General features: G+C 40.0%; 1 protein-coding gene across 1 annotated transcript in view; it reads left to right on the forward strand.

The window, feature by feature from the left end:
• Window positions 1–1,632: 1,632 nt before the first annotated feature.
• The window catches only part of SUSD5 (sushi domain containing 5), a 41,503-nt gene continuing 27,133 nt past the window's right edge, over window positions 1,633–16,002 (forward strand). Inside the window, exons 1-2 of the mRNA XM_009320997.1 lie at window positions 1,633–1,790; window positions 10,002–10,179. Of these exons, the coding sequence (XP_009319272.1) occupies window positions 1,697–1,790; window positions 10,002–10,179 (272 nt within the window). The 5' untranslated portion in view covers window positions 1,633–1,696. The remainder of the gene's footprint in view (window positions 1,791–10,001; window positions 10,180–16,002) is intronic.

Consider the following 16,002-nt stretch of genomic DNA (forward strand, 5'->3'; position numbering starts at 1 on the left):
GCGTACAATTTCCATTGAAATGAAATGCAGTTATGTAGTTACATTACGCCAACCGTCCCATGTTAAGGATGGTGTGAGCAAGAAACTGCCCATCCTTCTAATTCTGGAGGTGTTCCTTACAAGTTAGGCTGGTAAGGCAATGTAAAGAAACCTGCTGCCATCCCTATTCTCTGGATAAATAGAAAATTCAAAGCTCTCTGTCTGAAAGCTTTCAGCGTGTACATTCACATGCTGTGCATGGGTATAAAGAAGGGGAAGAAGGCTACGATTCTTTAAAAGTCAACAGGATCAGAGCATTATCTGCCCGAATTCATAAAATGTAGGTATTTTTAAAGTATTATGGTGTTACTTGCTTCCTTGAATATCATATACAGAAGTTCCTGAGCTTGAGTCATTTCAGTCAGATGGTAAACAACATTGGGCAGCTTCATCCTTATCAGAAGATGCCTGCAACTGCCTACCAGCACCTTGCCATGTAGGACACTGGGGCCTCTGGCTGTGGGGAGGGTCAGGTCCTTACTTCTGTTCCTGGTGGCTCAGAGTTTCTAGCAGACTGAGCGTTGTTTGCCCAGCTTCAAATTTCTAAGGGAAAAAATTTTAAGAAGCTGAAATAAAAGCAAAATAGGATGGGAATATGAAAACAACATTTCTGAGCCCTGCTCAGTTCCAACAGCAACATAAAACTATTCCGTTTATATATTTAGCGAAATAAATCCTGGCATTACCACCAGTATGTTTCCTCTTATTGTGGGGGTTTCTTTTGAGTTGTGTTGAGACAAATATAGGAGGAATGAGAATAAGGGACAGACGTCAGTGCTGTAAGTGCTAGTGGGAGCTGGAAACTCCCCCCATCAAGCTGCTTTCAGAGCGTTCAAACCTGACCAGCACCAGCCCATTAATCTGGACCAGGAGCGCTGATGGAGACCAGCTGACAGACTCCCGCTTCAACCTTCAGTTCCTCATGCCCTTCCCGAACCCAGGATCTGAAATAGCAGGATTAACCCATCTCAACCCTGATCTTCAGGGAGGCTCGGCTGCCAGAGTCCCACGCCACTTGCCACCTTTCCTCAGCCCCTACCTGAAGACCGTCACTCTTGCTGCGGCTGCCCCTGACCTGCAACCCTCAGCAGTGTACCGCTGGCTGATTTCACGTTGCAGAGAGAACACACTCCCTGCGTCTGAACCCGTCCCTCCAGAGATGCACAGCTAAGCCCACAAACTCACCACGTACCAGCACCAGCTATCTAGCTGCCCTTCTCCTCTCAGCCAGGGATTTCTTCTGCTCGTCGTTTGTCCTTTCCCCACCCTTTTCTCTCCCTCCTGGCTTTTACATTTCTTCCACCGTGATCCATTAGGTATTTACCGACAGGGTAATGTGACTTTTCACACCGGCTCTCTGTGTGCACTGCTCTGCAGACTGGGCTGGATAAAGCCTCTCCCCAACCCCAGCTGGCTGGACATTTCCCCCCCACCTTCCCCTCCCCTTCACACTAGCCAAGCCAAGGATTCCTCTCTCCCTCCCTCTTTCTTTTTCCACCCCTCCCGCCTTCAGTGTAAATCCAAGACATAGGATCCTGCCGAGGGAAAGCGCTCCTTGAAATCATCACCACAGACCCCGCTGTGAAAGTGCAGAGGAGGAGAGAGAAAAAGCCTCGGCAGCCAACCTCCTGCGGCTGAGGGCTTTGCAAGCAGGGCAATGGCTTCAGGCTCTCAGAGATTCTCTCTCACCTTTCTCCAGGGCGTGGGATCTGTCTTCTTCATCCTTCAAATCATCTCTGTTCAGGCTGATGGTGAGTCTCCCATTCAGTTTGGGCTGGGTTGCTATGGCTGGAATGAGAGCTGTATGTTGAAATGTGTTATTGCAAAAAAAAACCCACTTTTTTTTTTTTTAATAAGAAACTTAAATACACACCCCAGTTTGGGTTAGGAAACGTCTGATTCAGAGGTTTTTGAGACTCTACAAATATCCCGGGGTTAAGCACAGAAAGGAAATAAGATCCCAGAAGGCTAAGATTATTTTATTACAACAAAACGACAGGATAGTGAACTTTTCCAGAGGAAATAAGAATAATAAAACAAAGCCAGAACACGAATAAGAAGACTCAGCTATGTTTTAGGAGAGCTCTCCTTATAATTAAAAGTATCTTTTCTCCAAAGAACTTCCCTATCTGCCCCCCAACGTCAATTTATACGGGCAGGTACTTGAAGAAGGGAAGACAAGAAGTCAAAGGCTTTTCCTTATAACCTTTTCTGTTCCGTACCACACACGCTGAAGACGACTGCTCACCTTTCCGCACCTGCATTTCATCTGCACTTCACTGCTGAGGGATTTGATCAGGACATGAATTTGGCTGAAGCACCAGCTACCAGTTACTCTGAAATGGGACTTCTTACTCGCTGATGATAATCCTGAATAGCTGCATCCCTTGAAAGTTTGCAGTAGCCTATTGCCCTTTTAATGGTTGAGCCTGTAGTAATGATGACCAACTTGCCTTAGCAAAAACACGATTTATTTTTGAAACAACTGTCTTTTCCTGGGAGAGCAATGCTGAATGGCCACATTTTTTCACTTTCACAGCTGTGATAGATTTATGCCTGATCTCAGGATTTTTTTTGGGTACACTAATCCTTTACCATCGATGTTTGCTGCATTGTTCCAGAGAACAGATCTTAAATATTATAGGGCAATAAAAATCTATTTTTTTTGTTCTCAGTGTATTTTTCCTCTTTAACCTAAATTTATTTTAGCTTATGACAAAGTATGGCAAAGGAAAGGGAGAAAATTAATCTTGCCTGTATGTTTCTACCACTTTGTGTAAAATACCATTTATACAACAGAACCCTGTCTTGTAAATTTGAAGAAAATTACTTTTCATTAAGAATAAAGAAAAAGAAATGTGTCAGGCAACTGCACTGTGTTGCAGTAGGCAAAACTGCGATTCTGATTTTAGGAAATACTCCTTCCCTAGCAAAATGCCTCTGAAATGAGGAAAAAAAAAATGCATACCCATGAAAGAGGGTTCTCCACAGAACTTCAGAAAAGGGGACAGGACAGGGGTAATTAATTTCCCTTGCTAAAAATGCTTCATCTGAAGAATTCCCTTATCTTTTCAAGAGCACCTCCCAATTTGTGTTATTTCTATAGAATTAATGGCATCTTCTTGGTTCCTAAACAGACATCTTCTAAAAGAGAAAGGGAAAAAAATGTTGGAGGTCATTTTAAGGCAGAGTTTGTGACAGATTTTAATTGTCATTCAACAGTTTGTCAAATTTACTTCACACATGGTAAAGCAATTATAAGAATTGAAGGGTAGAATATCTGAGGTACATTACTGTTATGGAACATAATTATAATATTGTAGTTTCCATTTTTATTTAACTTCTAAGTATCATTGTGAAAAATGTGCAAGTCCTCTATTAACATGCTCTTCAGTGTGTTCTCCTAATATTAATATTCAAGGAAACAACTGTAACTGTCCTATAAATCATCTGGCTTATTATACATTGATACAGAAGAAAACACTTTATGTGAGCTTTAAAATTTACCATTACATGTAGGCTTACGTATTTAAGAAGATCTGAGAGTACAAAACAGGATTAATACTTTCTTTTATAACAGATTCTGGCCTGATCCAGACAGGAAACCACCTTCTCATTTGTGTAAGTTGTAGGTGAAAATACAATTGTGCTACTCTCTCATACATGCAAATGTCACTTAAGTGCCAAAGGACCGTTCTGGGTGACACATATGTGTGTGTGTATTTGTTATTTTTAACTAGAAGTAACAGACTGTTTTGCAAACCGCTGAAGGGATTTTGAATTCACCTTGTAAAAACCCCGTGAAATTCAGACTGGCCCCTGTTACAGACAAACCTCTGAAACTGGTTACAATCTCTTTCCCCAAGGAAGACTTTCGCTTTATTATCTCGCACACAAATAATGACAGAGAGCAGGCAATAAAACTGGAGACCATCGAGGTCTGGTGAAGGCGTAAGGTGTAAAGCCTCGAAGCTTAATTGATCTCTTTTGACTGTATTTACCACAGCACATATTGCTGTAGTGCAGATGGACTCCAGAAAGACCAAGGTAAATGCCAAAATAAAACATAGCTTTGTTTCGCTTTGCAGTTTTTTTACGATTGAAATGTGCTTGCTCATAGCTGTTGAGGTCAGGGTCAGATGGACAGAAGGCTCCTCAAGGGCTTGTTCCGGCTCTGACGTACTATGGTGTGCCACTACTGTTAGTGCAGTTACTGGAGAATAATATAGGTTATCGTGACAGGTCTCAATTATACCAGTGCAAATGCAGACTTTTTTAAAAATTTCTTTGCATTTGTGCTGGAACAGGAGAACAAAGATGCGGCTTCATGCATCCTGCACAAGAGTCACCTCTGCTTTTTTTGACTCCCTCTTTTGTCTTGTCACGGCTGCTAAAATATCCGTACATATGAACCATAGTTTTCTGCAGAGTACTTACTCTGAGACAGAGCATGTCAGGAGAGAATGACAGTGATTAATCTGCCTTACTAAGACACAACTGAATTGACAAAATGTGCTAATTGCAAAACTTTACTAATTGTTCCAGGGTAGAGTTGGTCTGTTGGCTAAATTTGGGTTACATGGAAGACCTATTGGTCAAGCCAGTCATCTGATAGTGACCATGCATAGTGACTGCAGAGGTTGGAATTGGAAGGGTCCTGAATCCAGAAAGCTAGGCACAATTAGGTGAGGATCTGAGCTACATACTTCTTACCTAGAACCAGATATGTCTGATGTCAAAGGTACGAAAAAGCCTACTATACTCTTTCCTTTGGCTTGCTTTGCAACTTTTTTGTAAAGAAAAGGAAAAAAGTGTGCTTTTTCTCTTCTGGTCTCTCTAGACACTTGCATTTGAGTAGCAGGTGTCTAAGCACTTCAGGCTCCCACTTGCAAACCAGTGCATATTCTTCTATGTTGCAAAAATAAATGCATAAACAATTCCAACTATTTGATCCTAAAGCGTGTAGTAAAATTAAAATTTAAGCTCAAACTGAATTTAGCTGAGGAGGAGCTCAAAGGTGACCTCCCAATTTTGCTATTTTTCTGATGATGTAATATTTTAAGCAATTTGAATTAAATAAGACATCATTCACTTTAGTTTCTCGCAGAAATAAACTCTACATTCATGAACACTAAGCAGAACTGGTAATTACCTAAATCTCTGTAATTGTACAATTTTACTGAATCCTCCACCCTTACTATTACAATCAAAGCCATTGTTACACACAGCCGTAGAAATGGAAATTAAATTGCTCTTGAAGTAGAGAAGTGACCTTCCCTTCCTCTGCTCTCTTTTACCTCAATTTGAAGTTTTTAACGTTTAAGTAAAAATAAATTAGACTCCACATTTGCACATCTTTCACCACATTTATTTTGTTGAAACTGATTAGGTTTTATCCTTTGAACTAGTAAGTAACATGTCATGAGATCAGCACACTGGGCATGCCTTTTAAAGTGTTTTCATTTTATATTATTTGTGAGAGACATTTTAATTTCAAAGTATATTTGGCTATGCAATTTTATGTTTCTTCTTCAAGCATCATGCAAATCCTGCTGTAGACATGGAGAACTTTGAACTCATTTCAGTGGGCTTTGAACCATGCCTATAAGCCTCAGAAGAACTTCTTGTTGTATCTGTTACTGTATTAGAATAAATTAGCCAATTTATTGGCTAATTTATCTGTCTTCTTGGTAACCAAGAAAATTCTGCTAATTCTACTGAGATTCCTAAACATATGAAGGAACGGGTTTTGGACTGATTTTGTTTTTGAAGTGTCCCTTTTTTGCACCTCCATATATTTGATTGTAGACGGCTCTTCAGTCTCGAAAGGATAATAAGGTCCAGTTGTTAGAAGCTGATTTTAGCAAAATTTGAAACTGGAAATAAGGTGGAGTGAGAGTAATGAACCATTGGAACAGTTTACTATAAAGTGTGCTGTAAATTCTCCATTACTTGGAGTCACTGAATCATGACTGGATGCCTTTTGAAAAGACGTGCTCTAGTTCAACCATGAATTTTTGGACTCAATGTTGGAATTACTGGGGGAAATCTACAGTCTAGTTATGCAGGAATTAAACAAGGTGATAAAAATGAATCCTAGAAGCCTTAAGATCTATGCTTCTATGGGTATGTTTTCAATCAGATTATATTGGGGTACTCTTAAGTAAAAACTATATTCAGCTATTGCTTGTCTAAAAAGTTTTAGTGCCAAACAATAATAAAAATGATTCTTTTATCAATATATCAAAATATAATCAATATTCTGTAATAATAGTGATCAGATGATGGTAGAAGCTAGCAATATAATATAGGCTAGTTATTAAAGAAAGACTGGTTGGTTTCAAGAGTGATTTTTTCTTCAGAACTATGAATACAGCTGTTAATTAACAGTTGGAAGAATTATGTCTTATCATTTATGTCTTGCCATTGAAGTTAAAACTTTTTCACTGGTTTCAAAGGGGAACCTGAAGAAACTTACTGTGACAAGGGCATTTTTCATTCTGAACCTGCTAAACTGAAGATGTGCATTAAGCCTCCTGAGAAAGGCTACTTTGCATGGATTTTTAGCTTGGTCTTGAAACCAAGGGGACAGGCTTTGTTTAAAAAGGCTTCAGAAAAGTATGTAGAGTTTTGGGAACAAATTTCCACACCACCTGTCTCATCATCACATTATGGGAAACAAATGTTACAGGGCAGAAATGAAGGGAGAGAGTTGAGAAGGAGCTCAAACATGGTGGCTGTTCAAAGGTACCACAACCAAACACACACCAAGAACTACGTTCTTCACACACATAAACACAAAGACATGACCCTTCATCCTGTGCCTTATGGAAATATAGAACAGTCTCATATTTAAAATTGCATATTTAAAACAGAATGACAGTACATCTCTTGATACTCTCTCAGAGAAAATGGATTTCAACTACTCCACACTGTCATAATGTGCCAGAGAGAAAGGGGATACCATTTGAATTTTTCACAAGCCCAGTACCAAAATTGTCTGTGATATCATCAGACAAACCTTTTTAAAAAACTTTTCATTACAACTAGCAATGATAAAAATTTTACAAATATTTAACCAGGACCCTTTGATCCCAAGCTTGAACATGATACCACTTTTGTGATTAAAAGTGAGAAAAATTCAATACATGAATATCTCAAGCATGTTAGCCATGCCATTTTAAGGTGCAGAATTCAATTTTGGTGTTGTAGTCTTATTTATTTAAAGGGATTTCCTGTTTTGATGGGCTTTTGTGTTTTCCTATTATCATGCTATCTTGTTTCCTATACTTTTTTCCTGTAAATGCCCCTCAGTAGTGTGACACAGCTCAGGATACTGGGGATCCAGCTGTTCTGTTGGTCAAGCGTCAGATATGTGAACCTTACTTGCTATTATATTTTCTAAGTAAGAAATTAGGCAAAACAGAGGGCACGTTAAAAACTGGGCAGATGGCCATATTGCTTCTAAAGCTTTGGAGAAGATTCCCAGGTTGGTCTGGTAAGCAGGTCAACCTTCTTTATCCACTTCTGGCTGAATTTCCTATAAAGCAATTCACTATACTTTTCCCAACCAGTAAGTCTCTCCTAGCTTACCCTAAAACCTATTTGTCTACATAATTTGGATATCCCAGATACATTTTCGAAGGACAGGAGTCTGTTTTGAACCAGCATCTTCATAGTTTCTAGTAAAAAGTTAATTTATTTTAAATACTAGCAAACACATAACAGTAGTTAAGGAAAGCTGTCTCAGCCTCAGTCTTGGCTAGCTAAACTCCTCTAAAAATGTAATTGTCACTTACTGGTAAAAAGACTAAATGGCGAACTTAATTTCTTCTAATTATATCTAGATGGAACTCGATTCTTAATGGTTTTCTTTTTTTTAAGTCTTCTAACTAAAATACTGGAAAATAGGGCTTACTGCTATGTCAAACTAACATTTATGATTTAAATCAGATGCTATGCAAACTTACCCTATATATATCTTTGATGATGCATCTCAATCCTGACAGCCAAATTGTGAAATGTAGAATGTGGACAAGTTTTCACTTGGGACAAAGCCTCAGTAAAGCATTACACTTAATCCCTGCTTACCTTTACTAATGAAAGTTGTTCTGCAACTTAGGAAGCGTTGTTTAAAACCATCATCCTTCTGCTTATATTATTTCTCTCCCTACCCCATGCATACTTCACTATATCTATTCATGGCTTTGGAAACAACAGCCTACATTAGAGTCATGTGCATTACTTGGGGCATTTTGGAAAGAATCCTGAGGTTTTTGTACTCAGGACTGTACAGGCTTGCTTTTTTCACTGTTCTGTGTAAACTCCCCTGTTCTAATTACAATTCATGGTATTGATTATAGTTGACAAGCGAGAGACTATGTAATCTAGTGGTTAGAACACTGATCTGTGCTTCTGGGTTGCATTCCTTGGTCAACTACTGTTAACTGCATGAGAAAAATCACTCTGGGTACTCTGAATTCCTTTTCCTTCTCATCACTGCTTGTCCCGCTTATTTAATTTGCTATCTGCCCAGGTCAGGACGACTTCTTACTGTGTGCATGTAGAATTCCCACCAAAGTAGGAATCTTCATCAGCACCCATCTGTGCTTGCTAGCTAATGTAAGCACAAATGATGTATTTTCTTGAAAGAAACATTGCATTTTTTTTCTGTAAGGACTGTGATTCTTGCAGTGGGTTAAACTATGCACAGGTAAGAACAGAAAGCTGCCAGGTACAGACCTACACTGTATCAGTTCCATATATTTAGGATTAGATTAATATTTATCAATTTGTTGAAATAATATGTGGTGGGGGTGGCTCGGTACAGAATCAGGCTGAATCGTTCTGAGGGATTCCTGATACTGGTCAATATATCCTATGAGTGTGAAGCTAGCTGCATAGTGAACACTCAGTATGTGCTGGAAGCTCTGCGTATAACCACTACCATTAATCTACTCTTGAAATAAGACACAAGTGTTTCCAGGCATTTACTGAATGAACAGTGCTTAAAAGTTGTCTTCCTGCACCTGCAAGCAACCTAAATCTGTACCTTTGAAATTTAGAAGGTATTCTGAGGGATGTTATCTTCAGAAAGAAGGCACTTACGGGTATTTAAACATCAGCACTGTAAACTATCTCATTGTTTATTTCTTTTTCTGGAGACATCCAGCTAATGTGTTTATTCCATAACTCAGTAACTTCTCAAGCTTTATTGCCAAAACCCCAACTGCCCTGTTCCCAGTTGCCAAAACCTCTAACTTTCACCCTTACAGCTTTCACAGTGTTAGATAAATTAAAGTAAAATAAACTGACCTGAAAATAAAAATAACACAAGAAATTGTTATGCTAAGTATGTTCTCATGCTCATTCAAAAAAGCCTTCCATTAAGAAAAAATTCCCTCTGTCTTTCCAGAAAGATACGAAAACAAAGTGGCTTTGCAGCAGCATTTAGCACAAGTTGCCATAGAATTACATAATTTTGATTTTAGAGAATAAGTATAAATCTATTTCTGATGTGGAAGAGTGAGTTGCAATACTGGCTTTTAGATTTGTGCTTACTTTATAGTTGTAGTTGTTATAACTGTAATATGCTTAGTAATGAATTGCAGCATTATAGCCTACAGGAGATGTTCTGACTCTGACTGTATATGCACATATGAGAGAGTGTCGTGCTTTCTCTCTCCAGACCTTAAGCACAGACAAGCTCCTCATATGGGCTGGGAATGAATAGGGGCTTAGCCATGCTTGCTTTTCTGTTGATGAACAAGACTAAAAGAAAAGCTAAGACAAGGGTATTTACAGTGTTGATAAAATTACTCATTCCAAGAAGTAGGTTGCACATTAAAATGAACTTAGTAAACGCAAGACAACTTTATTTGGTGATAATTTGCAATATTTTTGTTGAATATATATTGAATACAATACCATGACGAGTGACATGTCCTTTCTTGGTGCTGCAGGGAAAGTGTTTGCACTTGAGTCCAAGAACAGCTCTCGGGGTCTGGATTTAGCTGCAGCTGAGAAAGCTTGTGTTGACCTGAATGCTCGCTTAGCAACTGCAGAAGAACTGAAAAGGGCTGTTCTGGACTGTTCTTTCGCTGGCTGCACCATGGGATGGCTCGCCGGTGGCTCCACCGGGTAAGGACAACAGCATAACCCTTCCTGAGAAGTATGAATGACAGCTGTCAAGCAAGTTTTTCTCCTTGACTAAGAATATTACTGAAGAACAGTGGCCATGATTCAAGCACAATCACGTATAGCTAAATATGCCACTTTCTCCACTAATATTGCAGGGACACAAATATTTATCAGTCTCAGATCACATATTTCACAGATCTGAAGTGATTTCCTCTTTCCTTCTGAATTACGTCATTGTGGTTCCTTTCCACCTGGCCTATAGAGGGGTGCTTAGCCCTAAAGGAGCTTGCAGGCTGTGGACACCTAGCTCAGTTTGCTGAGCTTCTCATGGAAATAGACAATAGGCATGTTCAAATAGGTATGACTTCAGGTGCACTTAGATATGATAATGCACATGTGGTAGAGAGTTTGTTGAGAAAGCTCGCCAAGGAGCTGATACTGTCACTCTATGTGCTGAATTGTATTATTTGAGGTAGCTCAGGTGACTCGATGCGGCACTAGGCTTGAGCTTTGCCTCGCATTACAGATAGTGTTGCCAGATGTACTGGCCGGCCACAGCCTCTCCAGGAAGCATCATTGCCTCTGTAGAGGCCAGTTCAAAGCAAGAACGTAAAAGTGTCCTGTGATGGAAGCTGCTTCCCTCTGTTGATCATAGTTTCAGGAGGCTAAAGTCAGCCTTCGTGAGTACTCCAGAAGTCCAAATGACTTTCAGTGAAATTCAAGATCTTGAGAACATATGTCCGCATAGGTGCTAGCTGTGTGCCAGAGGCAGCACGGCCCTGTCACCATGCCACTCTGCTGTGGCTGATGAGGGATTGCTGAACTCAAGCTAACTCAGGTTCATTCCAGTCTTGCACAGGTCTAGCTATGTGGCACTGTGCTGGGCCAAGCACCCACATCCCAAATGCCCAGTCACTTCCAAAATGAAAGGCTTCACAGCATGCCTCAGGTATGGGTAGACAGGCTTCATATTTGACAAAGAGACCGAATCACAGAAAATTCAATTTTAAAAAAAAACAAAATGGAGGAGCTGAGGGTTGACATAAATGTCTTGGGTCACTGAAGCTGGGGCCATACAGGAATTGCCCAGAAGGAGCACGAGTGGATCTGAAGCCCCTTCTCTCTTGAATCTTTCCTTCAGCAGGCTTACCAGCCACAGTCTTAGTGTAATACGTATATTCATTCCCTTGGGGTGCTTTACAAAGTTCTCATGAGTTAGAGGGTAATATCTAATCTACTGTCAATGTTCAACAGTGATAAAGTTTTGGTTTGTCAAGATACTGTTTCCAAGTTCACAAACTTTAGTATATTATTGGATTTTGTGACAGTAATCAGTTATTTACGTAAGCACTGGTGTTTGTGTATTTTTAGTGATAAAGTTTCCAAAGGACAGAAAATTGCTACTGTTAATGAAAGGTGATATTTAAACAACTTCAAGCAAAAGCAACTAGTTCCGATGATCCTTTTTTTCCCAGGTGAAAAATTGTTTGAAAATGTATTTTTATGTACTTTTGGTCATTAAAAAAACCAAACCAGAGATTTCTCAGGATATAAGACAGTGATCTAAACCCTAAAAATTGTTTTCCTAAGCCAGTTGCTGAGATGTTATGGAGTCTGAAGAGCCAGGAAAACTATCCATCTCCAAGAAGTGCATGGCAAATTTGTTGTACAGGTTCTTTTATACAGCCTCTGTATTATGGAAGTAAGGAATGCTGATGGGTAGGAGAAGAAACCATCCCTTTTTTATCTAAGCAATACTACTAGTTAGTCCTGAGAGATCCTCAATTAATTACTGCAGGCGCTGAAGCTACAACTATTAATAGACCAGTTGTGGACCTATCCCTAAATATCTTCAATATCAAAATTGGATACAGTGATAGTATTGTACACATCGCACCATGATGATGTGAGAATGTGCACATCATCATACTGATGGGAAGGATCCCTTCCAACTTTCTGTACTCCATTCCTCCAGTAAACCTGTCCTTCATATGGAAGTCTCTAAACTATTTATCAGAAAGGACATTGTGGGGGCACATCAACATGCCATTGCTGTGCCGTCACCACATCTGACCTTCACTGGAGAGCTTCACCAGAGAGAATAGTTCTTCACAGCTGGAATTTGATACTCTCTTCTCTGGGACTATTTTACCCATGGCTGGGCAAGCACCAGAATGTATTTTACTTGGTTCGCTGAACTGGATATTTTTGACTCTGGGGAAAAAGAGGAAAAGTATAATGCCTAAAAAGGCTATACTGGTTTCACAGTTAGTTAACGCAGCTCTGGAGAAGGAAATGAGCAGTTGAGTGCAAAGTATGCAAATGAGACAAAGTTATTCAAGTTGGACAAGCTCAAGTAGAATATAAAGATTTTCAGAGGGCTTTAGATGAATGGGCAAAATGACGACAAATGGAGTTCAGTGATAATATGTGCAGGAGGAATACGCAGTCTACTTGAAAATATCTTACAGGGTTCTGGTTTACCTCTGTCAGCCCAGGAAAGATATGAGGACATCACTATGGACAGCACAAAGAAAACCTCTGTCAAAACTGCAGCTGTAGTAAAAACAAACAAACAAACAAACAAACAAACATGTTGCTAGAGTGCTTATGGAATAGAATGGAGAATATGAAAACTTATACATATATACACACACACACACATACGGGTCAGTGTAACAGCCCCCTTTGGAATATTGTATGTATTACTGTTACCACATCTTGTGAAAGGTTAAAACAGGCTCCAAAAAGGGCTCAAGAATTAGTAAAAGCATGGAAAAGCTATTAAGAAGGGATTTAAAATATTTTACTAAATTAATTAGTTAATTTAAAAAAATATATCTGTGGGTACCTATTCAATACTTTGGGCATTTACTTGCTAAATGGAAACATGATAGCAAGGATAAAGGATAGCTGGTAAATAGAAAAACCTCAATCCACACTCTTCTCAACTGATTTAACATGGAGAGGGGAAAACAGGCTTCACAGCATGCTCGGAAGGTTACAGAAGTAGGGAAAATAATTTCCAAGATAAAGGACTCTTCACTGTTATTCATCTTGATGGACCACCACATCTTCAAATGTGATGGCATGGCCCAGGGCAAGAAGTGACCTCCCCATGTTTGCCAGGTCCAAAACCGTTCAGGACTTTATAGGTTGGCTCTAAAACCTTGGATTCCTCCCAGCAGCTGACTGGCGTCCAGTGCAGATCACAGAGCTTTAGTCTAATATTCTCTCATATCCTCTTGGACCATGTACATCAGAAAGGAGATGAATAGGAGGGAACATGATAAAAGAAGTTAGTAATTTCAGGAAGAATGCAGTTTATTTATTTGGTGCCTGGAAAGTATCCCAATCTTTCCCCCAAGGAAGAATGGATTAGACATTGGCAGTAGAAGTAAACACAAACAAATGACGTGAGTGAAGTCATTATCGTGTTGCAGATTTTCTGACACACTTCAGTCCTCCTTCCACCACATAGACTTAAAACAGAACATGAGCTCTAGCAGAGATGTAAGGACTTTTTCACCTCTAGATCAATTTTCCAGGTTTTGCACAAGTCAATGACTTGTTCACTTCTGATGGCTATTTTATGGTCTTAGTGAATAATTACAATCCCACTCCTAGTAAATATACAGAATCATAGAATAGTTTGGGTTGGAAGGGATCTTTAAAGGTCAATATCCATCACTGTTGGCTGTTGTGTCTTTATTATTATTTATACAGCCAAATCAGGGCCTGGAAACCCATGGGAGTTTCTCCTGTTATGACTGAGGCACATCACTGAGTCAGCATGAGCGTGTTTATACTGCCCACTTTCTGGGCTATACCTCTTGTATGGGCAAAGAGGAGAGTTCAGTCTGAAGAACTGGCCCTCTTTGGGTAACTGTCAAATTTCTGATGACCCGTATGTAAATATCGATCCATATGTAAGTATGCAAAGATTTTGAGATTATAATGGGACATCCTCTGTTGGATCCAACCAGGTCGTTGCAGCCCAGCTCACTCCAACCGGCTTCTTACTATTGCCTCTTCAGCTGTGCTGGTAGAGGTGCTCATCTCTTGTCTGTTGTAAGCCAGAAGTGAGCAGGGTGGGCAACCAGCTAGTAGTTAGGGTGTTAAAAACCATCATTCTGCAGAGAGTGATGCCGGTGGAAGAAGACACCAATCTGCTGCTGCAGATGTTCACCTTGTGTTCTCTAACCCACTGCATTCCCTGCAAACCGGGCTAGTCCAAGCAGCAGGTCTCGACAAACATGATTCTCTTCAGCTGATGTAGGATGGAAATCGCTTTAACAAATAGTTCCCTGCCAGCAAATCCAAAGAGGTGATAAACTTGGTAGTGTTGTGGTTTGAGCAGCCTGGGTCAGAACCTCTTTCACAAGCATAAGGGGATGTTTTTGTCTTCCACTTTCAGTTGTTCAGACCAACCCAATTCAGAGTTCAGGGCTGTCGCTGGCAGGTCCGAGGGCTTGGAAAGTTTTAGAGAAGAGTCACTGACAAATAGATAGGGGTAAGAGGATAAGGGGTAACTCCTTCCAGCAGCCCAGAAGTAAACCATTTACAAGTCAGTCCTGAAATGTGTAACTTTTTTAAAGCTTTGCACGTTGTTACATTTCAGGAAATGAAATGTTGTTAGGCAGGTCTCGTTTGTCAGATGAGCCCTAATAGCTATTTATACTAAAATGACACTCTTACGACTTATTTGCATATCAGACAAGTGAGTCAGTAAAACCAGCAAGCGATCTGCCAGAATATAAATGAAAAAAGGTGGCAGAATTCTTTGGAGACCTCTCATGGCTATCTTTTGAATTCAGATGTTGTACTGGAAAACCCTGTGTCAAGTCCTCCAGTGCTGGGCAACGTGTTCTGTAGGGTCTTATGTTCATTTCTGGGGTTTTTGAAATTTGCAAAATGAACATGACACAATTTTTCTTGTGATCAGTCTACAGAATAGTAGAAAGCAGCTATTTATTGCAGAAATTGTAAACATCCTCAACAGTTTGTATTAAGATATTCATAGCAAATTTACACAGTTCCATCACTTTTCTAGGACTCAAAAGCTGAAGCTGTCCTATTCCCTATCCTGTTCCTTATTTGTCTACAAAAGAATTAAGCCATGTATCCCTTCTATAAGGGCTTTGAAGCTCTGCATAGACTTTCTATTCTATAATAGAACTCCTACAGAGCTGTCAACCTGTTCCTTTGCATGAAATTGCCCTGGGCTGGTTCCTACCCAGTCCCTGGAGGATTTACCTCAGAGGGGATAACTCTGGAGTCAGCAAACACAGTCAGCTAGAATAAGCCTTGCTGTGGGAGTCAGAAGACTGGGGTTCTTTTCTTGGCTGACCACAGACCAGATGTTTGCTGCTAGGAAAATTACTTCATCTCTATTTTTCCTTCCTTTTGTTAGCTCTTTGGGTTTTGTGCTGACTCCTATTGAATGCTTCTACAGTGTCAAACACAACAGGGCCCTCACTGCAGATGACACCAGTGGGAAATGTAATAATAAGACTCAGAAATGACATTTCACAAGAATACCTACTTCTTTTTCTGCCTACTGCGTGGGACTTGCCCAGCATCTGGCAGTAGAGTAATAACAGCACATTTCTTGGGAAAGAAAAAAGCAATATCCAAGGAATGAAATAAGGGTCGATCGCTAACCCGTGCCAGTCCTCTCATCTGTGTGTGTAGACCCTTGGACTTGTGGGCCCCGTGAAATCTGTCCAGGTGTACATGCTATAACACGTCCACTTGCTTATTTGCAGAGGAGCAGTCCTAATGATATGTCAGTTTGGCAAGCTCTCTGTTTTATTTCAAGGC

The sequence above is a fragment of the Pygoscelis adeliae genome, unplaced genomic scaffold (assembly GCF_000699105.1).
Source record: "Pygoscelis adeliae isolate BGI_AS28 unplaced genomic scaffold, ASM69910v1 Scaffold280, whole genome shotgun sequence".
Lineage (NCBI taxonomy): Eukaryota > Metazoa > Chordata > Aves > Sphenisciformes > Spheniscidae > Pygoscelis > Pygoscelis adeliae.